Raw genomic sequence first — 26,788 nt, forward strand, 5'->3', positions numbered from 1 at the left:
GACCTTCCAGAGGCTGCAGGGCTCTGCTCCTCTCACACAGCACACAGGAGACAACCCGAGGCCCGAGGAGCTAAGGGCTTTGTCCAGGTTGCCGAGGAGAAAGGGACCCAGGAGTCCAACCTCTTTCTTCCCCAAATGGGGTTCTTTCCTCTAAGAGAAAAAAATGGGCATCACTCAGCTACCCCAGGTCCCCTTACCGGTCCCAGCGTGGCACTGCACGGGCTCCCAGTTTCCGAAGGCATCACACTGCGGCACGTAGGGGCCAGATCGCAGAGGGCCCACTGTTCCAGAGGGGTCCTCCAGAGATGATCCACTTCGCTGATAGAAGCTCAAGGCTGGAGTCACAGCAGAAGAGCAGAATGTGACCACCTGCCCTGGGCGCCCTGTCACAGAGAGCCACCCAATACGGCTTCGCTCCAACATAAGCAACCCAGAATAGGGTGGCCTTCTTATTTATCTGACAAACATTAACCCCAAAATATTGTAGAGGCCCCTCAGACAGTGGGTAGGCTCTCAGCAGATTGTCCTATAACAATAGTTCCTGGGCTACACAGTGAAAGTCTCTGCAGCTCTCCACGGTGACAGTGATGTCCATACAGGTGGATTAGCCCAGGGACGGCTTCAGCACATGTGCTATCGACCTCATCGTAGGTGGGACTGACAATAACTTACAAGGTACCTGCCAGGTGCTGTGTAAGCACATATTTTAGTCAATTTAATCTTCTCATTTCTACTAGAATGGTAGTATTATCACATCTAATGAACAAGAAAGATGGGCAAAGCAACGGAACTGTGGCCTTGCAGATCAAAGTGGGGTTTTGACCAGAGGTCAGCCCAAGTCAGCCCTCTTGGCCTCCCTGGCAACTCCTGCAGGTTGGTTCTCAACCCCTTCAAAGCTTGCTCACCCACACAACCTCGTCTGCTCTTCACAGCAGCTCCAAGAAGTCAGGAGCAGAGGCTCAATAAGGGGGGTTACATGAAGCCCCTGCAGGTGTCCTGGTAAGGGGACCAGAGCCCCTCCCAGCCCCGGGCATCTGCCTCACCACCTGGCTTTTCGAGACAGCAGTCTCCACTATCAGCACTCAGATGTGGCCTCAGACATTCGTCTAGGGTTGCCCCTGCCACCCGTGCTGGCATTCAAGCTCCGCGGTGCAAAGCTTTGCATGTGCATTGCACATACAGCTGCACCTGGCCACATTGTGCACCTGGAAATGACTGAATGAAAAAAGATAGGAGTGAATGCATGCATGAGGTGAGAGGAGGACGAGAGGAGGGCAGTGGGCAGGACACACAGCCACTGGCCTGGGTCTCCCAGCCCCAACACCTGCTCCTGCCACTCTGCAGTCTGACCGGCCTCTCCCCCATCTCCTTCTAGGTAGCCATGACCTGTCTCCAGGCCCTTCCTCCAATTGGATCTGCAACCTCCTCTCCTCAGTGCAGGTGCCAGGAAGGCAGTAGGGGCTTCTCACCAGGTCCTAGAGGAGAACAACCACTTCTAGGGCAGTCCAGGTGATGTCATCTGCTATACACAGGACAGTTCTTCCCAACTTGTCACCCTTAGAAAGGGCTTTATGGCTCTAGTGGGGAGAGAGCTTAAGAGCCCATCTGGGGACACCAAGAGCCAACTTTGAAGCAGCCTGGTACAGCAGGAGAGCTCTGGAGTCCGGTAAGCTTGTGCCTAAACCCTGGCATGGTACCTCTTATCTGCGTGATCATGAGCCAGTTAACCAACCATTAACCAAGTCAGAGCTTGACTTTTCTATGGAATGGCTGTAATATTTATTTAACAGGGTAAGTGTGATCATTGCAACAAAAGCCCCGATAGGCATTAAGACTGAGCTCATGCCAGGCTCAGTTATACGTACTTCCCTCCAAGGACATCCTGCAGCCCTCCCACGGTCTGAGGCCCTAGACACTGATGGCAAGTTCTATACGCAAAGGTGCTTTGTGGCCCTCATGCTCTTCCTGTTCTAGGCCCTGAGTGCTCAGACTTTCAGAGAGAAGGGCCCCGTTCCTTGTCTATGGATTCTTCCTCTTTCTCCAGAGGCAGACATGCAAAACCAGAACATGTGGCTAGCTGGAGAGGAACTTCCTTAATTTGACTTCTAAAGAAAATGTCCTCATGTCATTCAGTGATGAGTCTCTGTCGCACCTCTAGCTTTCTCTTCCCTTCCCTGCATTTCCCACCCCAAGTCCAGTGGCCACAACTGAAGGTCCATCAGTGCCACTTCTCTCTTGGATTGCATCAAGCCCTATCCATGCATGAAATTGACAATAACTGGTTTCTTTTCAAAAGCAGAAGTCATTGAATCTCTGAGGAACCAAGAACAGAGGTGCCTGGGCACAGGCTAAGGGGAGTAGATGGAGCGAAATGGGGTGACAGGAGGAGAGTGAGAGTGTGAACCACCATGGGAGCTCCTGCTCCAGGCCAGGTGCTGAGCTGCCCTGGAGGTAAAGGTGAGCAGGACGTGGTGCCTTGACTTCCAGGAGAGTTGCATGGGAAGGGAGAGGGCCAGGAACCAAAGGCAACCTCAGGAGATTCTCATGTGGGGTCAGAAGAACAAGGATCCCAGCCTCCAGGGGACTCCAGCAATGGGAGACAGGAAGGTGCCAGCCCACTGCCTGGCTCCGTCTGCCTTGGTAAGAAGCTGTCATGGGACCCAAGCCCAGGAAACTCCTGATAGAGGATCACCCAGTACAACTGGAAAGGGATGGGGGTCTCAGGTAAGGCTCAGACAGGAGAATCCTGTGTCTGTGCCAAGTTGGTGTGGGGTCAAGGTGAGAACCCAGGGCTCAGGCCCTCCTGCCAGTGGTTGAGGGTGGAGCAGGCAGAACATGGGTTCTGGGAGGTAGTAGGTCTTGGCACATCCCTGAGACCTGCTGGGCAGGGGGCAGAGGTACTCAGGGCATAGGCCCAGGCCCTGACCACGAGGTGCCCATCTGGGCTTTCTTGGGTGATAGAGGTGATAGATGAGTGGCACCGGGCTGTGACTTCACTCAGGGTTCAGTTTCCCCATTTGTAAAATATCCACAGATGGTGATTATAGCTTTGTGCCCCTGAATGTATTAGAAGATTCACTGCAAAGATGTGGTCCTCCTCAACATGGTAAGGGCCTGGTCCAGGGTGAGAATGGTTTTGTGGCTGCTGCTGGGGCTGCAGGCCTGCAGATCCTCTGTGGCTCTGTCCCATGCAGGCAGTGAGGTGTGACCTTGGGTTCAGTGAGCTGCCCTGCCATGGTCCTGATAAAGAGGCCCCTCACCCTTCCCCACATGGGGTCCTGCATCCTTGGATATGGATGAAAGCGTAGGAACAGGCCATGGGGGTGTGGAAGCATTTGGGCCACTCACATTTCAAAAAGACTGTGAGGTTTCACAGGCCATCTGCCACACAGAGTACGGAGGCCTGTCCCCAGTGGGTCTGGCAGCATTTAGGAGGAGGGTGCACCTTTCCAGCTCTGACTGGGGACACAAAACCACTTTGCCTTTTCTTCCCCAGGAACCCACCAGCCTGGGGAAATGGAGCAGTGCAGCCCTGGGGACGGCCAGGTGGAGTGGGAAAACTCAGCACTCAGCACTCACTAGACTGAGCCGCCAAACGGATGGCATCATCGCTCCCACGCAGAAACTTCTCCAAGAAAGCCTCCCGGGAAGGGAGGAGCGGAGGAAGGCCCAGCTCCTCGTTGGTCAGCTGGATTCCTTTGGCCACCAGGAAACTCTCTCCGAGAGGGAAGCGGGAGCTGTTGGAAGCTGAGACAATCTCTTCCGCTTCCTTAATGAACTGCAGGACACCACGCTTAGCTTCCTCACAGGAGCCAGGACCTAGGGGAACAAAAACAGCCCCCTGGCATTATTCACCATGCACAGCTCCGCTGAGCTGGGCAAGGGCCCATGTGCACACACACAGCACTCAGCCATTCCCCTTGAACTAGCTCTGGCCACCGCTGGAATGTCCTTCCTGCCTCGCCTCCAGGATTTCACTCACTCAACATTCATGGTGCACCTACACCTTAGGACTCTATTAAGGGATGTATGCTGCATGCTGTGCATGTACTCCTACTGCCCGGGAGTTCTAGAAGATTCTATGAGGCACGGTAGCTGAAGTGCCACACACAGTGCCTGGCATACACAGTCCCTGGAATCATCACCATGCCAAGCACCACCCTCATTGGATTTATTTCAGCCAATCACAATATAAGTTCCACAGTGGTAGGAACCCATGGATTCTTGTGAGGGCAGGAGATTGGAAGAAAACATTGACTTCTGGAATTTAAAGATATTATTGTTCTCTTGATTAAATGAATATTCCTAATCAAATAATCTATCAATCCCAGGGATTTGGTACCCTGAAGCAAAAAAAAAGAAAGAAAAAAGAAAAGAAAAGAAATCATATTTAAAAACATCTACTCACTCTCCATTGCTTCCAAGATAAAGCAAAAGTTCTTTAACTGGGCAACTACAAGCTTTTAAAATCTAGCCCAAATGTGTCTTCCACCTCTTCTGATCATCTTCTTCCTTCCACCAGTCTGTCCTCCAGTCTACCCCAACAAAACTGGCTGTGCTACAGCTTCTCTGTCTTGGCACATGAAATTTCCTCTGTCCAGAAGGAACATTCCCCATGTTTCATCCCAGAAGCTGGTGCCAAGAAAATCTTTACCTTGGTCACCAATCAGAGAGTAGCCCCATGCCCTGGGCATCTTCTGCATATTTCTGTGCACTCCCTTCGGTTCAATTATCACAACTATTTATAATGGACCTGATGACATGTTCAGTTTCCCCACTGGTCTCTGAGCTCCTCAGGGCAGATAACACTCTTTCCCTGATTCTCTATCATATAGCACAGCGTACACAGCAGGTGGTACATAAGTGCATATTAAAGAAAGTAAATTTTCAAAAGAAATATCATGATGAACTCTATTGAAATACAATAATCAGAAACTATTTTGAAAATTTATACTCTAATAAAATAGAAAAGCTTGAAGACATTGACAAACTTCTGGACACACAGGAATCCAAATTGAATCAGGAAGACACAGAACATTCAAGCAGATCAATTACATTGAAGACCATCAAAAGCCTGCCAACAAAGAAAAGCCCAGGACCACACGGATTCTCAGCCAAGTTCTTGAAAACCTTCAGAGAAGAACATCACTAATCCTCCTTAAATTATTCCATGAACTATAAAAAGAAGCAACCCTTCCAAGCTCATTGTAAGAAGCTAGTATCACTTTGATATCAAAACCAAAGAAAGACACATCAAGGAAAGAAACCTTCAGACTAATATCCCTGATGAACATAGATGCAAAAATCCTTAATAAAATGCTGGCAAATTGAATACAAAAAATATTATAAAGATAGTGCACCATGATCAAGTGGGAATGCAAGGTTGGTTCAACATATAGAAATCAATAAACATAATTCAACACATCAATAGACTTAAAGATAAGAATCACATGATTATCTCAAAAGATGCAAAAAAAAACAATTGACAAAATACAGCACCCCTTCATGTTCAAAACACTAGAAAAACTAGAGATAGTAGGAAAATACTTCAACATTATAAAAACTGTATGTGCTAAACCTAAGGTCAACAACATTCTAAATGAAGAAAAAAATGAAAGCATTTCCTCTATAAACTGGAACAAGACAGTAGTGTGCTCTTTGACCACTCCTATTTACCACATTCCTTGAAACCCTAGCCAGAGTAATGAGACAAAAGAATGAAACTAAAGGGATATGAATAGCAAAAGAAGAACGCAAAATATCTCCTGTTACTTAGTGAAAAGGTCACTGTACTCTAACCCAGTTCCAGTGCTCAGCCCAGCATTCAGAACTGGGAGAATGAGATTAGTTCCTAATGTTACTAGGTACTTTTGGAAGTAATAACTCAGATTCCTACAATTGTACGCCAAGAGGACCAGACTTATAGGAATGTCTTCATGGCAGAGGCCTGGCCTCTGGTATGGAGAGTGATTCTACAGGTTTCACAAAAATAAGTAAGACTTATGTAACAGTCATGTCCCACATTACTGTGATGGCTTTGAGAGCCTATTGTCGGATCTCAAAGTTGTTGTTTCTCTTTTCTTTCTTTTTTTTGGACCCAGGATTAAACCCAGAGGCGCTTAACCTCTGAGTCACATCCCTAGTTACTTAGGGCCTGGCGTAAATTGCCGAGGCTGGCTTGGAACTTGTGATCCTCCTGCCTCAGCCTCCTGAGCCTCTGGGATCACAGGTATGTGCCATGCTGGATCCTGTGTTTTAATGAGAATCATAGCAGCGCTGTCTCCAGGCCACTTACAATGCCAGGGACATTCCAGTTCTCACCACGTGGTCCTTTCACCCCGTATTCTCAACATCTAGTTGTGCTGAAGTCTAAACCCTGGCTAACGTCAAATGGTCTGATGCTTCTGTATCGCGAAAGGTCCTGAGAACACTCAGCACTGCGAGGAAGCAGTTGCGTTTCCATAGACAGCTACGACGTTACTTACAACTGCTGGTCACAGAGGCTGCTGTGATAACAGCAGTGTTGAATCTGGTGGTTCTTTCAACCTCCTGGACGGCTATATTCTAATTCAAGACATAGAGTCAGCTGCATTCTATTGACTCCTCACACACCACAGCTTTCCACTGAGTCCGCCTGCCACCAAGTGAGCCTACAGACTTCATCAGTGGCTCTTCATTCGTCCCTCGACTGAATCTCTCCAAGTCAATGAAGGCTCTTTAGGGAACTCTTTCCTGAGGTCCTGAGCACCAGTAGTGCCCTGGGCAAGCAGCAGGACCGACATATACCTGCTGGTTAGTCAAATGGTGCTCTTACCTTATCAGAGCTCAATAAAGCATTAACATGGGAGGCCAAGGGCCATCATGGTCACTGCCATAGTCTTCATGGGCTCTAAGATAATGCTTTGTACACAGAAGACGACAGAAAAAATCTAAGGTATGCGATTTAAATAATCAATTATATGATGATTAAAAATGGACTGTGTTACCCTAGTCAACACCTGACTGTGCAGATGTGGGAATTCGCTTCCCTCTGGAGCCCGATCCTCTCACCCTACATTAGGAAAGATCCTGGACATCTCTGAACCCCATTCCAGCATTGGCACTTAATGCCCTCCCTCTGGACAGCCTTTTTGGAAACCCACAAGTTTGGTTCTTCACATGAGTTAACTCACATGCTGGGACCTTGCTTGGCTCTGCACGAGTTCCTTCCAGTTCCTGGCCAGCCTCATTCACACACCAGCAGCTCCGAAGGTCGAAGTGTGACAGAGGTGTGCTGAAGTCTGAGTAGGGCCCTGGGTATCGGCCAAGCTGGCCATTTAGGATCTGCCAAAAGAGGTAGGGATCCAGGAGGACATTCTCCCCGGGGAGAGTCATATTCCTTTCCAACGATGCCAGGGGGACATCTTGAAAGGAAGAATATTGAGCCAACACTGGAAAGATGCCCTGTTGGCCAGCCTCATACAGGTTTTGAACAAAGAGACGGAAGTTTCTGGAAGCTGCTTCTCTGTAGCTCATGACCTTCATTAGCAGCGCAGCCGGGGTCAGCTCCTGGCCATCCGTGTTCTGAGCCCTCCATTGCTCATACCACTCAAAGGCCTGCTCGGGGGGCCCATCGCATTGCACTGGGTTCCACTGTCCCCCCACCCTGCACTGTGGGACGTAGATGCTGGAGACGGTGGGTGGCATGCTGGAGTTGGCCATCAGGACCCTCACCATCCCAAAGAAAGCTTTCTCGGCCTGCAACTGACAGGGGGTGGGACCTGGGGAGGAACAAGGAACAGGTGCTTCAGGTTAGCAAGTTTAATAAGCCAGAAAAACCAAGATAAGACCACCTTATTGTCCAAGCTTGATCTAAAACTTTATGCAGCCACAGTACCTGTCTGAATAACACCTAGACAAAGATCGACCCAAGACCCATGGAGACCAGCTGGTGACAGCACTACAGAAACTTATGTGTCAGTTCTTTGAAGACACTTCATTCCTTAGACTGCTTAATATTATTCATTCTTTCCTGGATAATTGCTAATTTAAGTCCCTAATTTTGCCCTTCATTCAATCTGCTCTTTCACATAAGCAAATTCATATTTCTGCACTGCACTGGGTTTGGGGGCCCAAAGAAGGACTCCACAGACTTACATTGCTTGGGCTCGCCAATTATACTTCGAGTCCCAGGAATAGCCTGACCCTCAGCATCCACACAGTAGCACTCGGAATTGAAGCATTGGACAGGCAGGAAGTGGCCCTCACTAGTACAAGAAGGGACAAACAAGCTGGAGCCAGCAGGCTGGCTGCCCATGAGGCTTTGCATGCGAGCCCTTTGCTTCTCACACTCTGTGGGGCACCTCGGTCGTCCATCTTGGACTCTGGAGCCAGGAAGTTCTTTGCCCCGGGCATCCACACACCAGCACTCTCCAGCAAAGCACTGGACATCCGCATAGCTTCCTTCAGGTGTGCACGACGGGACAAAAAGCCTGCCAGGGGTCTGCTCACAGGCCTGGGAGCTGAGAGCCATTTCCATCACGTCACCTAGATCCCCCGCCACATCTTCTGGTACGGAAATGGCATGCTGCAGGAAGACAAGGAATTCTGGAAGCTCCAGGAGAGAAGCAAGGAATTTTAAGGCCTTTTGGTTCTCTTGCAAATTGACTTCAAATCCAAAGCTGCCCACAAGTGGCTTATTCACAGCAGTGTCCTTCGAGGCACTGAGAGTCCCTGTGGTGGAATTTGAATCCAATCCCACGGAGGGCGTCTTGGCTAGTTCTATTGGTCCCCCTCCATTCTGGAAGCCTGAGAGACCAAGTTGCTGGAAAAATTGACTGAAGTTAAATGTGCCTCTCATGCCAAGGGCTCCAGACAAGTTAAACTGGCCAACATTGACCAAAAATTTCCCTCCAAAAAGGTTTTGCTGGAGTCGCTTTGGGTTGGTGGTAAACTGAAGGGCAAGACGAGCCAGCTCCCGGGAGGGAAAAACGGCCCTCATGGCTTCTTTGAGTAGACCCTCGGATGGAGAGAACTGTGGATCCGGCCCCTGTGCCACTGGGCGGAGGAGCCCAGAGTCAACCAGCAGCTCCTTGATCATGGGGGGGCAGGATGTGGCTGAACTGGTTCCTCTCTGAGAGACCCGCCTTTTCCCGGGAGCAGAGAACAAGTCCCGCTGGCTGAAGTAGCCTGAGGTCCCAAAGTAGAGCCTGGTCAAGGCCTGCCGCCTTCCTGAGGCACAAGACTGGTCTTCAGCTGCAGGAGACACAGAAGCAGAGACGTGGTTTTAGCATCACACCCTGAGAGAGCCCTCAGGCTTTTCCGGCGGTCAGATGCCAAGAATTCAACCCAGAACGCCTGTATTTTGGACCATTTTCTTCTCTTTGTCCTTTGACTTTTTTCTTCCACTCTGAGCCATCTACGTGTGGCCATTTGGGGGCGTGACGTCCAGGCTACACTATCACTCTCCCGGCCTTCCCTAGGGGCCCATTCTTTTCTAAAGCAAGTCTCAGAGATGTGGGGCTGTTCCTGAGACTCTGACCACGTTGCTAACAGTACCGGGTTGAATGGTTCCCCTCCCCCCAAAAGTATTCATATCTACCTAGATCCTGAGAATGTGACCTTATGTAGAATAGGGTCTTAGTACATATTCTTAAATGGGAATATTTCCCTGTATTGTAATATGTAATATTAAAATTATAGAAAATGGAATTTTACCATTCTATACTATAATACCCACCCAACACCACACTTGACACATCCTCTGGGCTTCTTGGTCTTTCCTTGAGATTACTAATAACAGAGATTTAACTCAGTCACCTCACGCATGGCCAGGCCATTCTATCCAAACAGCCTGGGTTGATAGTAACCACCATGAGTAAAGAAATGCAAAATTCAAATGCTAAGTGGCAATCTCAGCAAGTTCAATAAGCCAATGAAACCATAAATCTTGGGGGGCTTTTTAAAACAACCTACCCCACCCTCAACTTTTTAAAATATTTTTTTCCTCTCAATTCACACAGATGTCAGAAAAGAGAATCAGACAATTTCCCTGTGTATCCAAGCAGCAGAGAAAGAACTGGAATATGTGTTGAAGTCGGGAAAGACCGGCAGCCTAAGAGCGTCAGCACACGACAAGGCCTGGGCTTCCTTCGGGCTCCTGCAGGGAGGCGTGGAGAGGTAAAGTCCACTGCTCTGCCTCAGCACTTACGACTGGAGCTTAACCCTGCTGTGCATTTGTTAAGGGTGTTGCCAAGGCAAAGAAATCCATGTGGCATTTGTTTCTACAGCAAGAGCACTGACACACCCAAGAGAAAAGGTAAAAACGTGTGCCCCACTCTGACCCATCTGTTCAGATAGAGCTATTGTCTTTCATTGAAAAGCCAATTCTTCACTGCCACTCGAAAGTGGGAGGCAGAACATTCTCCAGGTTTCAACAGAACTGAGAGGTGATTTTAAATACTTCCAAATCAGAACCTCAAAATCCTCTTTCTTGACATCCTGACATTCCGCAAATGGAATACAACTAAACACCATGCAGAATACTTAAAGTGTTAAGTTGGAGAGGATTTAACAGGAACTACTGAGTGAATGTTAACGTGTCCATGTTGAAGTTACACAAAGACGTGCATTCCTCCTTCCCTGTTTCAAGTCTTCCTGAAGCCCTAGTCTTCCTGAAAGCCGTGGGAGCTCCTCCGTGACCCCATCAGCAAGATCTCACGGGAAGAGGGAACAAACACACTCTTGCTGGAATGCCGAGTGACAGTTCTCAAGTTCACAGCCTTCACTCCTGTGTTGGTCAGCTTTCTGTTACTGTGACAAAAGTCCTGGGGTGGGGCTGGGGCTCAGTGGTAGAGCGTTCGCCTAGTGCGTAAGGGACCCTGGGTTCCATCCTCAGCTCCACATAAAAACAAACAAATAAATAAAACAAAGGTATTGTGTCCAACTACAACTAAAAAATTTAAAAAGAAAAAAAAAGAGGAAAGATTTATTTTGACTCATGTTTCAGTATATAGTCAGCTGGTTGCATTATCCTGGGCCTATGGTAAGACAGAGCCTTACGGCAGGGGGACATGGCTGAGCAAAGCTGTTCACTTCACAACAGCGTGGAAGCAGAGAGACAGACTGGGGGTTAAGGATAAGATATAGTCCCCAAGGGCAATGCCCTCAAGGACACACTTCCTCCAACTAGGCCCCTCCTCCTATAGTTCCCAATAGTCTACTCAGTTATTATCCATCAGTGAATTAATCCAATGACGACGTCAGAGCCCTCATGACCCATCACTTCCCAGATGCCCCATCTCTGAACACTGCTGCATTGGGAACCAAATCTTCAACGTGTAAACTTTGGGGGGACATTTTGTACTCAAACCATAATAATTCCTTCAACTTTCATGTTTGGTCTCTATACTGAATTGAATAGTGTCCCTCAAAATTCTTTCCAGAGTTATAAAATCCACTCCTATTTGGCAAAGTGTCATTGTAGATATAATTGGTTAAGTAAGATCAAGTCATATTGCACTGGGGGGGGGGTCCCTTAATGTTCTTATTTGAAGAAAAGAGACAAGACACCAACACAGAGGGAAGACAGCACGTGACAACACAGAGGGAAGACAGCACGTGACAACACAGAGGGAAGACAGCACGTGACAACACAGAGGGAAGACAGCATGTGACAATGCAGGCAAAGACTGGAAGTATGCCACCCCGGCCGAGGAGTGCCAAGGGTTTCTGGTGACCACTATGAGCGTGGGAAGGCCAGGGAGACCCCCCTGTAGAGCCCCTAGAGAGCGCGGCCCTACTGACCCCATGATTTTGGACTGCAGTCACCAGAACTGAGGTCGTTCTAAGCTGCCCAGGTTGTGACGACTTCTTGTCCTAAGCTCAGGGTTGAAGTCCTCACCTCTCTCTCCAGGACACCACAGTGAACTTCCGGTTGGCCCTGGCCTCCAGTCCATTGTGCCCTTCAGCTCTGTTCTGACCTTTTGGGGGATTGGCTTACACACTAAGCCCATCGGGCCTCTCCCGCTTGCAGCCTCGGTCTCCCCTGACCTCCAGCATGAAGGCCGGACCCTGTTATGTAAGAACCCTTGTCTTGTGCCTGGGCTTTCCCAAGTCTCAGAGGGCCTAGAAGGTCCTGGTCAGACTCCAGGTATCCTCGACACCCTTCTTTCAGACGCAGCGTCCCTCAGCAGAGCCACCCTGCGCTCCATGCCTGTCATTCCTTCTCTCGCTCTCTCTGTGGAGACCCTGTCCTCCCTTTCCTCCTTCAGGATCCAGGGGCGCCCCGTCCAGATCCCTTCCCAGGCGCCACCTCCTCACACCCAGGGCACAGCCCTGGCAGACGCCCCCCTTTATGCCCCCTCAGCTCCCAGACACCCTTCCCCCATGGCACCGCTGAGCCCTGGATATCCCCCGAGCTCTCGAGGTCGGACACAGATGAGACCCTGTTGGAAGTTTATGGCAACAAACCCCATTTCACGCACATGGAGCTCAAAGGGCCAGCAGGGCATCGGGAGGCGGTTAATCCATGGGCCCGAGAGAGGACAGTCCCCAGAAACAGTGGATGGAACCTGAGAAGGTCCAAGAAGGACAGGCCCCCACCCCTGGAGAGGAGACCCACCGCAAGATGGCAGCTCCCCTTGCTGCCGAGTCCCAGGGATCTCCTTCCCCCGGGCATCCACACACCAGCACGGCCCTTCCGTCTGGCACTGCACTGCCCGGTAGTCTCCATTGCGGCGGCAGCTTGGAACGTGGGGGTGGCCAAAGCTGGTTGCTGCAAACCGCTCCACTTCACATTTGGTGGGGCCTAGAAGAGATGGGTGTGGTAAAAGAGAGAGGAACGAGGCCCGTGCGCCCACAGCAGGCACTGCTGTGTGGTACTGGGAATTCTCACATCCCTGCCTTTACTCAAGTGGAGGTGCAGCCAGGCAGACTGCATTGATCCTAAACCCAGGCTGTTCCCTCTAGCAGAAACACACTGTCCCCGCTCTGTACTTACATCGGAATCTGCCAGAGGTGACTAGCTGAACTGCGAGGAACCGTCTCTGCAATATCCGGTACAGGGTGGTTTCAGCAAAGGTGGAAGGCAGGTCCAGGCCAGCAAAAATGGTGTCGTAAATTTCATCCAGTAACAACTCCAAACCTGAGCAAAGGCAGCCAGTATTTTAGGGAGGGACTCATTCAGAAAGAAAGCCCTGACCTCCCTGGGCTAACAGATATCCAGAGAGACAGAGCCTTTACCAACAGCATCATGCATCGGTTCTGAACAATTCCCCAAATCGGGGCTGCCCGTGTAGTTGGGCAGGTTGCTCACTGCACAAAGCATCTGCCTAGAGAATGAGCAGTGGAAGTCCATCCTGTGACCGCTCACCAAGCACAGAGCTGTATTCTCCCCTTTAGCACAAATGGGGGTGCTCTGGGAGCTAGCAGCAGCTGCATTCAGTGTACTACAGGGAAATGTTTGCAAAGGCCACTGCCCCACCACACCCGCAGCAGCCTGGCAGGGGAACAAGCAGGCATCACGGTTTCTGCTTTACTTGTGATGAGGATTCTCCATCATGGAACCCCACTCCCCTTCAGGGGGCCTGAGGGGGCGCCCTCACCTGTCTCCGCCAGTTCCCGCCCTTGGCTGTCAGCACAGTAACAGTACCCAGACACCTCAGGGAACCTGCTCCGGAAGGAACTGAAGGTCACAAATGCCTCTGGAAACCTGAGGGAGAATGGGATTCATGGTCACCACTTCACAGGAGGGAAGCCGCTCCAGCTGTCCCCATCCAAAGAGATGTGGCCACCTGCTCTCCCTCAGAGAAGGAGTGTGTACCGCAGCTCGCAAGCCACTCACTGCACCTTCACTGAGTGCAATTCTTTCCAATCTGTCTGCCCTTGAGAGCAAAGCTGGACCTGGTAAAGGAGAACTGGGCTGAGCTGCCTCCTACCCATTCGTCTTTTTTATGTCCATGAACACAGCTCTCAGGGCCAGGTGGAAACCAGGGAGTGGACATTTAACTGGCTCCTCCGCTAGCATGTAACTCTAGAGACAAAAAACCCAGTTTGCTTTGCAAATGTAGTACACTGTAGATGATCTAATTTTATGAGATCAAATGATTTCAAGGATCTTTACGACTTTTCAAGAGTTTGAAAAAAATTCTCTCATAGGAGACCTTTAAGAAGAAAATTTTCATTTCATATTAAAAAACACACACACACACGCAAAATCGGGCTGGGGTTGTGGCTCAGTGGTAGAGTGCATGCCCAGCACATGTGAGGCACTGGGTTCAATCTTAAGCACTGCATAAATATAAAATAAATATAGGGTGTGTCCATCAACAATTAAAAAATAAATATTGAAAAATAAACACAAAATCAATGTGATGTCACAAACAAGGGCACCTCCTCTTTCCTTAAGTTGAGGAAAAGTCAGCGTTCGTCATGTGTACCCTGTCAATTGCTACAAGAAGCTCTTCAGCTGGGTCCCCATTCTAGAACTAATAGGAATCTAAAGTCTAGAAATCCAGATTGAGGATTTCTTCCCAGAGGCAATGCTTTAGTGACCAGAGAGGAATTTTTCATCTTTATACAACATCAATACTTTTTTTCCCAATCCCTACATAACTAGCACCTGGTCCTTATCATGATTTCTCCCTGTGTTGGGGATTGGACCCCACGCAGTAAATTCACACAGTAAGAGCTCTCAGCACTAACAGATGCTCAGTGATGGGGAAAAAAATTTAAAAAGCATAGTCAATCTCCTAAATGGAACCAAATACCAGAGTTGAGGAAGCTACATAGGACTCTAGCTAAAAGTGGACATGACGGCGTATGTAGAAAGGCTGCAGTGCGTGTAAGATGGCGTGCACCCACCGCAGCAACCGCTATGCAAACCGGTACTGCAAGACATGGCATGATGTGTGCAGCTGCCCAGATTCTGGACATGTGGGTGCAATGAGGATGAACTAATTTGAATGGAAATAAATGTGCAAAACAAAAGCTTTGTAAACACTGCAAGATTATGGTGTTTTTTTTCATGCTGTTGGTTTGTTATTGTGTGTCTGTGGATTATATAAAAAAAGAATGTTACCATAAGAGTATTTCAAAAATTACTTTACCCAGTTGCCACTGATAGAATGCACACAGTTTTTGAAAACTGTAGAAATTCAGTTCTAAAAGTACTAATAATGGTATAAGAATTGTTTCTATTTATTGAGCACTAGTTTGCAAAACACAATCTGTGAAATATCTAATATATATTGACTCGTTTAATCCATCTAATGCTTTTAAAAGGAAGGAGGTATGATTTTTAGACCACTCTAGAGATAAAGGCAGTGAGGTGTGTGTCGCCATCTTGGTCTAGAGGTAGGAACTGGTGTGCTCACCCTGCTCTTAGCCACCGCGTGATAGCTGCCTCTATCAGTGGTGTCACTTATGTGTGCTTGGCTGTACCTGGCTCCACCCCCTTAACGGGCAAGGTACATGGGTGTGTTCTGACAGTCTCCTCTGCATTCCCAACACCTCGCGTCACCTGGCATCTAATAGAGGTTGAAGATACATGTGTTGCATATGTACATTGACCAGTTACCTGGAGGCTTTATTCCAGCATGAAGTGCAGGGACTTCACATCATTCTCAGGTTCTGCTCTCCTGATGCGACCCAGAGGCCTGCTTGGGCCTCTTTGCCCAGGAAAGGCATGGCCTCCAGGGTCTTCGTCATTTCACTCAACCATGTTATGGTCAAAACCCCTCATTCCTAGCAGGCATGCTCCTATAAACTGCCTGCACCTATTGTGCTCGTGGTGTGGACCTCGAATTCTGGTATCTCCTCTGCCTGCATCCTGGAGGGTGCCCTGGCTTCGCTGGAGGAAGGCCCATCCTATCCTCCCGGGAAGATTGCTCTAGGGTTAGATCACCTGAGTCACTAGGGCTGTCTTTTCTCACCCCTGGGACAGATGTTCTGTGCTGTCATCTTTAATCCCTTCTTCCTAGTTCTGTACCTAGTGAGAAGAGCTAAGGACCTGAAGCAGAACATACCAGAATTCCTGCCCTGGTCTACCCACATGTGATGATTGCTGTTTATTGCTCTTTAAAAATGACAAATATTGAACAATCAGATACTGAAGCCAAGCCCTCACCATTTTTATCTCATTTAATTCTCACAAGAGTCCTTTCATAACATCTCCATTTCACAAATGAGAAATCAGGAATTCAGAGTGGTGAGGTAGTCAAGCCAAGCTCACTGAGCTGGTCCAGGCATCTGAGGTCACTTCCAGTGCTCTTTCAACACAGAGGGTGGCCAGATGGTGAGACTATGTTTAAATGCAACATGGTTGTTGGAGGCCTAACCTGCAACCAGCGGTGAGTCTAAGCTCCAGATCATTCCAAGTTCTTGTGTTCCTACAATCCAATCTACTACAACCTAATTTTTCTGGATAATTTTTTAAATGATGCTACTATCTATGAATTTTGGACTCCACCTCCCAGCATAATAATTTGCCCTATCAAGGTTGTTTTTGTCATTGCTTCTGCTATTGTCATTGGTGACTTGCTGTCACCAGGACAGGAAGTTTTCTGCTATGCTTTCAACCTCTCGTTAGATTTTATATCCTACTTCAACCAAGGAAACGCAGACTTCTGAAACAGAACTGAAAGATCTGATAAAGAAGACAGCCCTGGCTCCATCCATATACTGAGGTCAGCTAGGTTCGGCCAAAGAATACTGCTAGAGGTGGTGGGTTTGAGTGGGATTCTACAGCCCAGAAGGGCGACTCAACTAGGAGAGAAGGAAGAACGAGAATGTGTCCAGAAAGATTACTAAAATGCCTCCAACTCCTGGTAGAAGACAGACCAGTGTGGGCAGAGGAGAAAACAGATGTTGGCAGTCAGACAGAGATGCAAGTACAGTGGAGAAGGCTGAGGACCAGCAGCAGTGTCACTGAAATACAGTGCATGGCAATACGGTCTCTGCTGCTTCTCATGGGCACCGGCCTTAGGAAACCAGAGGTTTCACTGCTCATTGGTCCCAGGATATTGTCAGGTCATATAGCCCCAAGTGGCATTTGGCATGTGGTGAGGACCTTTGTGAGGACCCAAGGACCAATGTGTCCTCCTCAATAGGAGAAAGACATTGTGTTCTCCTGTGAAACGGGCTTCTTTTCATCTGGTAGAAACTGAACAACAGTTTCATCTTTTCTCTGGAAATAGGATGTTCAGAGACAAATATGAAACCTCCCACACTTGCCATCACTTTACAGAATGATTGATATGAGCAAATCAATTACCCGTCTTTGCCCTGACTTATTCTTTTTGTGGGGAGGGATACTGAAGAGAGAACTCAGAGGGGCTTTACCACTGAGTCACATTCCCAGCCCTTTTTATTTTTTATTTTGAGACAGGGTCTTGCTAAGTTGCTCAGGGCCTCACTAAGATGCTGAAGCTGGCCTTGAACTTACTCTCCTCCTGCCTCAGCCTCCTGAGGTGCTGAGATGACAGGCATGTGCCACCTAACCAGCACCTTGACCTATTCTTATCTTCTACCTTTACTCTGCCCTCCTCACAATTTCCTCTAGTTTCTGCTTTTATCCTGCTCTGGGTATATGGAAGAAGGAAAAAAGATAAAATAAATGCAGAGTAATACGCATTGCATCTAGTGGAAAAGGTTGCTTGCATTTTGTTGTTCATCTCAGGGTGATCATAGAAGAATCCTCAAAAAGAAAATTCTAGAGGAGAAGCAGGTGATGGCATTGCTGCGTTTATGCTCAAATTGTGTCCAGCCCAGACTTAATAAAGCTCAGTGGAATCTGCAATGCTAGTACCCCCAAGACATCCAGTCAGGCCATTTGCAAAGCAGGATTCGATTCGTGCCTCTGGGCTCAGGCAGCAACAACCCATATTCAGATTCTCTGCCTCCTATCTCTGGTGCTTCCTCCAGAAACCTAACCACCAATTAAATTAGCAACACGTTTGATTCTGTCCTGCACTCCAGCGGGTGCTCCTTAAGAGAGGGTCCATGGCCATGCACAGTGCCTGAGGTATGACCAAGCATCACAGAGATCTCCTGTGAAGGTATCAGAGGAATCATCTGACAAGATATCTCCATAGGGTCTTTTCCATATTCCAACTTTGGCACATATTAAGATGTACCTGCCCTCTCCCACCGGACAGTTAGGATGGCATTTGAGGAGAGGCATGCTGCTAAGAGGTTTGAGTAACCTTAGTTACTGATATGCCTGACGCCACATCTCCACTTAAATTCCTCGAGGAAATCCCTTCAGATTTAGTATTCCAAAGTCAAATTGTGACTTTCCTTTTCAAACGGATTCTCATTGAAAACAGACAAGGAAGTAATCCCTGACTCCCCCCTCCCTCCCTTCCCTATCTGTTTCTTAACACAGTTTTCAGATTCCACCTGGTAAACGGTTCTCCAGTCCTGCTCGGCTCCCATCACCCACTCCATCACCTGCTGCAGACAGTGGGCTCCCGCCACATGCCTGGCTAACTGCAGTGGCCTCTCAAGTCAGAGTCGTCTCCCAGCACCCACTCTGCTCTTCCCCCACCCTGGGCATTCTTTCCAAACTCCAAATTGGATGGGAATTATGCTAGCCCCCGCCCCAGCCAGGCTTAAAAAAATTACCCTTTGTCTATCTGAAATTCGTCTGTAACTGGCCATCCTGTGTTTTATTTGGCAACCCAGGGGTTAAGTTTACTCTTATGTGGCCTCCAGAGCTCCTTCCACTCTCCCCAAAGAGTCACTGAGCCTGGAACTGGCCAGGTCTATGTAAGGATCAGAGAATTCCTGGTTCCTGCTGGGCTTGCAGTAACAAACCACCAGCCCTTCCCGTGATCTTCCTAAACCAGAACTTTCTCTGAGACATGCTTCCATACCAGAAAGGAAGGAGCTCATTTCCGGATGAAACTTTGTTTGCATGTTTACCAACAGATGCTCCATTCTCAATTTTGCATTGAACTACACTGCCCTCTTGTGGAAGTAGCTGTGAATTGTTCATCACCTTAACAGGGCACCTGTGCAGTTCCTTGGTGCATCTTCCTGTTCAGTAAACATTTACTGTGGACCTGCTGTGTGCAAGACTCTGCTACTTGCCAGGGGGTGGGGTGGGGTGGGGAGGGGAGACAGATTCTACTAGCATTCATGGATTAAAGGAGACAGACAGCTCTGGGACACAATCATTATGCTTCCTGAGTTCCTTAACTTCTGTTTCAGATTCCTTGTTTGCATTCTGGATACTCTGATTACACAATCATTTCCATGAGTATTACAGTAGATAAAAGGATGAAAAATTCCCTGGATATAGTGAGCAATGATGTGAATTGAGGATGCACCAGTTGCATCTATGAGCCTTGGGTAATTAGGCCACTTGAGCTTCCTACGTGCTCACAGGCAGGCCATTCTCTAATTGCCGGGTGGGGAAATCCAGGCTACATGTGCTGAAACTGGGTGATGTGAGAATTCCCTACAGATGAATGATAGTCTACAATTTTGTCAGTCCACAATGGTTCATGAGTGGTTTGTCATCATATCTTCACTGTGAACTAATGAGCAGGGATTGCCCTCCGTTTCACAGATGGGAACACCAAGACCCCCTGCTATGCAGTGGCAGAGACAGAATGCAGGCCCTGAAGGCAAAAGCTACAGGGCCAAAGAATCAGGCAAATGGATGGAGTTGGCAGGAGTGTGGAAGAAAAGCTCAGAGGGACCCTGAAGCAGAGGGTGAGCTTTGATCCCAGGAGGGTGGCTCAGGCCCAGCATCTGGTTGCCACTTGGAAAAGCAAGTAGCCCCCGCCCTGGTTCTTTAGAACCAAAAATTTGAAAGTTTAGGCTTTAGGTTAAACATATGAAATTGTCAATTCTGAACTACTCTTTTACCTATAAAAATGAAAACTTAGGGTATAATCTACTAAAAAGTCCCGATTTTTACACAGTTATGCATCTCAAACAAAGCCCATCCATGGGACCAACACAGGTTGCTAGTCTGTGATGCCTCTCTGGCAGAGCCTGTGAGAATTTCCCCTCACTCAGGGAGGGAAATGTGGTTTAGGAGGCCAGCCACATGAAGACCCCAGCTCACCAGCAGAATTCCTGCCAGTGTTCACAGATTCGTACTTTACTCTATACACTTCCATTCCATCTGAAGTCTACAGGCATCTTTAAGAGTTCTAGCATCCTGTGATCTGAGGTGCCCATGTTGAATAGCCAGAATTTACTTGGCTGTCCAGATTTATAAAGCAACTATCACTCTATATTTGTTATTTAAATCATTAAAGTTATTCCCATGGGCACAGGAGGAGCATGCCTGTAATACCACTGACTTGGGAGGCTGAGGCAGGAGGATTGCAAATTCAAAGCCAGTATCAGCAACTTAGCAAGACCTTGTTTCAAAATAAAAATAAATAAATAAATAAAGTACTGGGGATGTACCTCGGTGGTAAAGTGCCCCTGGGTTAAATTTCCAGTAATAAAAAAATTAATTAAAAAATTCATAAGTGCATACATAAGCATTCTTCACAAAAACCCATAAACATAGTTGTACCCATGTTTTTAAACATGCTTTCTTTTGACTTTTTCTGCTGACCCTCCTTCTGCCCACCCCCAACCCCTTATCAAGAGCAGCTCTGACTATCTAAGTGGCCACTGCTAACAATGTGGAGTGTGCTTATTCAAATGTCTATCCCTGCAGACTTTCACAGACACTAGCATAATTATATAAGCACATACAGAGGATCTTTTTGCTTGTTTCCTTCTTAAAAATTGAATCATGCTATATTACTTGGATTTCAAAACTTTTATCACATAATCTGATAGAGATGGAAGCCCCTCCAAGTTGATTGTCCCAGCTCTAACACACTCATCTGAATGTCTGCTGAAATATTTATGGCATATATACATTTTTTCAGCCATCCACTTTTTAATGATCGGTTTTGTTTCCCCCATTTTCTGCTACAATGAAAGTAGTGTAGCAGGCACTTAGTACATGTGTCCCACATTTTGGTATTGTAATTTTTACGGGCTGGCTGGGCCAGAAGAAATACACACACATATATAAATAAATATATATATATATTTGTATATATATATACATATATATTTTATAATTGCAATTATAAATTATACTATATATGTATATATATACATATATATATATATACATATATATATATTTTTAATTGCAATTGCCAGCTTGCTTAAAAATGCTGTAGCTGTAGGCAGCTCTTCACTCCTCACCAGGCTGGGTGTGTGACACATGGGCCCACCAGCTCCCAATGTGAGTATGAGCTTCATCAAGCGAAGGTCTGGTGATGAGTGGACCCCAAGGGATGGCTGCCCTTACCTGTTGTAGCTATGGACCAAATCGAAAATCATCATGTCCGTGGTGTTGACAAATTTGCACTGGACGGGCATAAACTCTCCATCTGCAGAACACTGGGGTGGTGACTTGTCTCCCACACCATGGAGAAGACGACGGTTCCTTATCTCACAGCTCCTTGGACCTAAACATTTTCAGGAAAAAATGTCAAGTTCCTGTGGACGGGGAGGTGTGTGTGTTTCTGCAGTTGAGATGTGTATGCTGATCCTGCCTGTGTGACAGGTAGGACCCCGACAGTGACTAAGACCCGCACCAGGAGACTCACATGCACTCATTGGAATCCCACTTCTGCTTCAGAGAGCATGGGTCGTCTACCATGTGAAGTATTGGAATAAAATCTGCCTTCGTTATGCTTTCCTTTTCTTAGGACCTGGTTCTCTGCCCATTTTGTCAGACCTGAAGGGCTTGGCTTACAGTGAGGAAAGCTGCCCCCACCCCTGGGGGTGCTGATGCCCCCTGAGACTTACATCGCGTTGGCCTCCCCAGTTGCCGGGTGCCGTACACCTCCATGCCCTCTGCGTCCACACACCAGCACTGCACCTGCTGCAGGTCACACTGCACAGGTGAGTAGTCCCCTGAGTCTTGACACTGAGGGAGGTAGGATGTGGCCGTGCTATTGAGGTAGCCGCTTAGCAAGATTTGCTGCTTGTGCAGCTGGCAGAAGGACAGACCTAGGGGACAAGAGCAGCCTCAGAGCAGTGTTGCAGGGCACTCATCTGTCCAGGGCCAAGGCCATGGAGATGGCTGCTCCCTCCCCAAGGGACACAGCTGAGAGGGAGACAGCAACCCCAGGACCCTCAGGACCCGCATTCAGAGGGTTCTAGCATCCTGTGATCTGAGTCAGAGCAGGGCAGACCTCACGAGAACCACAGGGATCCAGTGCAGGCTCCCTGGCCTTGGCACTGCAGGGGAGATTCAGGCCAGCTGTTAACAGAGCTTGTCTGGATGTGGATTTCCTCATGGCTAGCTCTGTGACCTTGGGAAGCTACTCCACCACTCTGTGCCTTGCATTCCACATCTACAGAGGAAAGGCCTTCCTCCAGGTGCCTGAGGGAGCGTAACTGAGGCCAACCATTTAGTAGGGATTCAACCTGTTGAATCCCTACTAAATGCTGTGTTCAATCCTCACATCACCAGAAGGCAGAGTGGATATTCATGCTGCAGTGAGGGGCTGGGGCTCAGTGAAGGCTTGCAGCCCAGCCAAGGTCATGCCACCTGACTGCGAGGAGCCAGCCCACTGACATTAGAAAGTGAAGTGGAGCCTGAGAAAGCTCTCTGCAGGGGTTAATGGCTCAGCTTGGGGCTCTAGTGTCACGTGGCTATGGGGCTTTCTCAGGCCCCACTTCACTTTCTCAGGTGACGGGGTTCAAACAACCTCGACTATTTGCCATAGCAATCATTTTTACTAGACAGCGTTTGCCCAGGTCCCGCTGCCTAGAGCCATGCTCCCTATGAGACACGCTTCCTGTACTGTCTGGCTTCAGGGCACCTGTTGTCTCTCACTCCCTCGACACCAGGCACAGCTCCTGGCACCTGGGAGGACCTTTGCAGCTACTTTCTGAACAGGTGATTTGAATGTCTCATTTGATTTCCGCAGAGCTCCTCAGGAGACAGGGCCTTGTGTGGATGCAGGGGCTTTTATTCTAACCAGGGCAGCCAGCAGCCCCTGGGGCAGACTTTTGCCCCCTGCCCCCAGTCCGGTGCTGATTTCCGCACACCAGGAGTCCTGGCACGGCCCTGGATCCCTGGGTGCCCCGTCCACACTCACAAGCCTCTGGCCTCCCCTGCCGCCTGCTGCCTGGCACTTCCCTGCCATCAGCACCCACACACCAACAGGAGCGGCCATCATTTCGGCACTGGACAGTCCTGTGGAGAGACATAGGAGGTGTCATTACGATAGGCTCCCAAAGCCACAGGCTGGGTCCCACCTGCTGGGGCCAGGGGCCAGCTGGTTATGTGGGGATGCAGGGTGGGATGAGGCCAGGCCATGGGGTTGTTCCCAGGGAAGTGATGGCTAAGCCAAGACTCATACGGTGGCTACAGTGGAAGAGAAGGTGCCCAGGAGAAGAGAAGAGCACCTACCAAGCCCTGAGGATGGGACAGACCTGAAACTACAAGTGGCCAGAAAAAGAAAGGTGGGAACCGGGAACCTAAATACGGCCGACAGAAGCCAGGCACCCTCTTCCTCCTTCCTCGCCTCCCAGAGTCCCCAGGGGTCCCAGGCCTGGACTAGCAGATCTCTGCATGCTCTGGAGAGCGTACAAAGTGAGGCTGGGCACGTGAAGAGAGTGCAAGACCACAGTGGGGGTGTTTCTCACATGAGTGTGTCAGAACACAGTTGTGTAGACAGAGTTCCCCTCACTCAGCGTGACTGCAAGAGCGGAGGGGACACGGGTGACATGCTCATTCAGAGGAATCTGCAAGAAGAGAGGTATCTAGCTCCCCCCTGCACTACACATCGACTCTCCCAGGGCCCGTGCCTGTGTTAGGACAGTGGCCAAGACCCTTTCCAGAGAGGAGTTCACTTGGGACACTGCAGCCCAGAGCCGCCCTGAGAGCCAGGCAGAGTGGGCCAGAGGCGAACCTAGCCCAGAAAGCCAGCTAGCCTCTGCTTCCTGCTACCCAGATTTCTTGTGAGGACAGACACCGGGAGCAGGGGAGGCACCTCTCACCAAGGAGCTCCCTCCTTCTCTTTATTAAAAGGCCACACACACTTATCAGTAAAGCAATCAGAGTAAAAATATTGGCAAGGAGAGAAGGGATCGGTCAGTGGCGAGGGTTGGATTGGGGCTCTCCAGGTCAGATGTCCTGGAGAAGAGAGAAGAGGCCCCCTCCAAATGATGGGGCCACGTCTCATCCACACTGAGGAGTTGGAGGGCACAGCTGTGTGAGTGCGTTAGTGCAAGATGCTCTGTGGGAGCTCATGAAGTCAGACTTACTGGAAACCACCATCTTCTGAGCACTGGGGAACGTGGTCCGCCCGCTTCAGAAAGGCTGCTTCCCTCTGCAGCTCACAGGGTCGGAGCGGCTGGGCATCCACCTGGTATTCTAAACAAAGGGAAGTACTTCATGAAAGGAGGGTACAGGTGGGGCTCCAGCAGCAGAGACCGGTCCTGAAGTGCAGATGCTTTTAGCAGCACCGTCATGAATCATACGGCCTTGCTGCATACTGGCAGCGCTCCTACTCTTCTCAGGGTAACATCAGCTCATGGGTCCTCCACACTCCCCTGGAAGTGACCCATAACATTCTATTCACCATGTGGCACCAAGACTCGGCATCAAAAGTAACCTGCCCCAAGGTTAACTGCTGGAAAGGAAGAGTTCCAGAATAAACCCAACCCAGGACCCCACTCTCACTGGTGGGTCAAGGTCAGAAGGCCAACAGGAAGTTGTTCCTGAACTTGTCAAGCCACTCCCTGCAGAGGCAGCCTGTCCACACACAGGGGAGTGCAGAGGAACTAACAGATTCCACAAGCCTGTTCCTCATTGACAGCCCCTGTAACAGGGGGATCTTACTCAGGAATCACAGCCAAATCACTGGAAGTGCTACTGAGTACTCATAATGAAGGCACCGAGGGCTGGCACCAGTTCAAAGTCAAACACCATGTGGCTGACCCAGCGATGTAACCGGGATCCAGTCCACTCCTCAGGGAGATTATGTTTTCTACTGCCTGATAGTGACTTCTCAAATACTCAAATGCATGACATAGACTGTGGGGTAGCTAACGAGATAAAAAATCTAATACCAGTGTCAAAAATCTGGCATAAGAGTGGGCTGAGGAGAGAGCTAGAATTGAACTGGGAAGATCTAGTTTCCCATCTCCTCTCTACCAGTCACATCTCTGTGACTTTGGGCCATTCAGGTCACCTCTCTGAACTTCAGTGAATCCATCTGCACACAGCCGGCCTCTGTGTGGGGATTAAATCAGATGGCACATGTTTAAATGCCCTGGGCGGAGTGGAGCCAACCAACTCAGGGCCGGAAAGCTCCCTCCCCTTCCCTGCTCCATGGACTTGGTTGGAGAACTCACCAAAGATGTTGGCTGACACAGAGCAGGACGAGCCTACCAGGCCAAGGACCCACAGGACCAGGGCCATTTTCCTGGCCCTTCCTGGGATGAAGAGGAAGAGCACTGTCCACCTTCATCCTCTGACCGGGGCACTTTATAGAGCCGTGGCTGGCACAGTCCTTGCACTCAAGGGCTCTCAGGGGGCCAGTAGCTCACTCTGTTTTCTCTGCTGGTCACAAGGAGCCCCTCTCACCTGCATCCACACCCACGGAAGACCCTCAAGAGGCCAGTGAGGCATGAGAACCTTGTCTAGACAGCAATGCAGGCACAGGGTGGGGTGGCTTCACCAGCCTTTACATGTAGCTCAATGTTGTGTAGCTTCGTGGTGACAGAACCATGCCACCATGGAGGAGAGCCTCCCCTCCCTCTCCCCTTCCCACCTGCTGACCTGCCCTTCTCTTCTGTTACCCCCTTCCTCTCTCCAGTATTTTCTTTTCAGAGCCCAAGATTTGCAGATACTATTCTAGCAAGGATGTTATAGCAGAGAACAAAACAGGCAAAATCCTGCTCCCCTTAATATAGGGTGTAAGAATGTGAATGAGGGAAGCCGTGTCCACACGTTTCCATTCCTCCTCTTGGCCTCCAGGGAGCAGGACCTGGCCTTTTTTCACAGCACGTGTCTGTCAGTGTGGCTCTGACAGGCTTCCAGCTTCCACCCCGCGCTCCTGATCTGTGTGACCTGGGAAACACTCATGGGTCCTCTTTCTCTAGACAGCAAAGTGGAAAGCAAAGTAACCATGTGTCCACACTTGTTTGGGCACCTGAAAGAGAATAAACGACATGCTGGCGAGTGCCTGACACTCAGCGCTAGCACTTACCCTCATTGGCACTTTCTCTTTTTTGCAAAGGGCATTGTGCCAGATAATGATAAGTGTGCAGAACAGCCCAACAGGTAAGGGGGCAGTGACAGGCTGGGACAAAGGTCAATGAATGACCCAGAAAGTTCACTGAGGACATGGCCCATGAGAAGAGAGGGAGGGTCATGAGAGAATCTGGGGGAGAATTGGCCCAGGAAGCAGGAAGAGTGGAAGGCCGGCTAGAGGAGGAGTGACCCTCCCCTGGGAGAGGCTGGGGTGCCACATAGCTGTCATGCTGTAGCCTGCACTCTGAGTCAGGACCCTGTGTTGCTGAACAGTTAATATGTAAAGTTCTTAATACAGGATGTGATGTCCTGTGTCCAATATCGGCCAACGTATCAGTGCTCGAGCTGCAACCACAGAAACATAGAGCATCCCAGACCCGGCAGCTGCCACCACAAATGTTGGTTTCTCAAACTTCTGCAGGCTGAAGTCCAAGTTGAAGGTGATGGCAGGGCTGGCTCCTCCTGAGCATCACTTCTTGGCTTGTCCCTCTGTCCTCGTGGGGT

General features: G+C 49.1%; 1 protein-coding gene across 1 annotated transcript in view; it reads right to left on the reverse strand.

Moving 5' to 3' along the window:
* Positions 1-25,450, reverse strand: part of Tg (thyroglobulin) — a 209,662-nt gene extending 184,212 nt beyond the window's left edge. Inside the window, exons 1-12 of the mRNA XM_040293416.2 lie at positions 25,384-25,450; positions 24,292-24,400; positions 23,121-23,218; positions 21,820-22,023; positions 21,317-21,476; positions 13,584-13,690; positions 12,980-13,123; positions 12,602-12,787; positions 8,137-9,234; positions 7,173-7,760; positions 3,580-3,819; positions 198-335 (exon numbers count right to left, since the gene is read on the reverse strand). Of these exons, the coding sequence (XP_040149350.2) occupies positions 198-335; positions 3,580-3,819; positions 7,173-7,760; positions 8,137-9,234; positions 12,602-12,787; positions 12,980-13,123; positions 13,584-13,690; positions 21,317-21,476; positions 21,820-22,023; positions 23,121-23,218; positions 24,292-24,400; positions 25,384-25,450 (3,139 nt within the window). The remainder of the gene's footprint in view (positions 1-197; positions 336-3,579; positions 3,820-7,172; positions 7,761-8,136; positions 9,235-12,601; positions 12,788-12,979; positions 13,124-13,583; positions 13,691-21,316; positions 21,477-21,819; positions 22,024-23,120; positions 23,219-24,291; positions 24,401-25,383) is intronic.
* Positions 25,451-26,788: the final 1,338 nt, after the last annotated feature.

Source organism: Ictidomys tridecemlineatus, chromosome 7 (assembly GCF_052094955.1).
Source record: "Ictidomys tridecemlineatus isolate mIctTri1 chromosome 7, mIctTri1.hap1, whole genome shotgun sequence".
In the NCBI taxonomy this organism is placed as follows: domain Eukaryota; kingdom Metazoa; phylum Chordata; class Mammalia; order Rodentia; family Sciuridae; genus Ictidomys; species Ictidomys tridecemlineatus.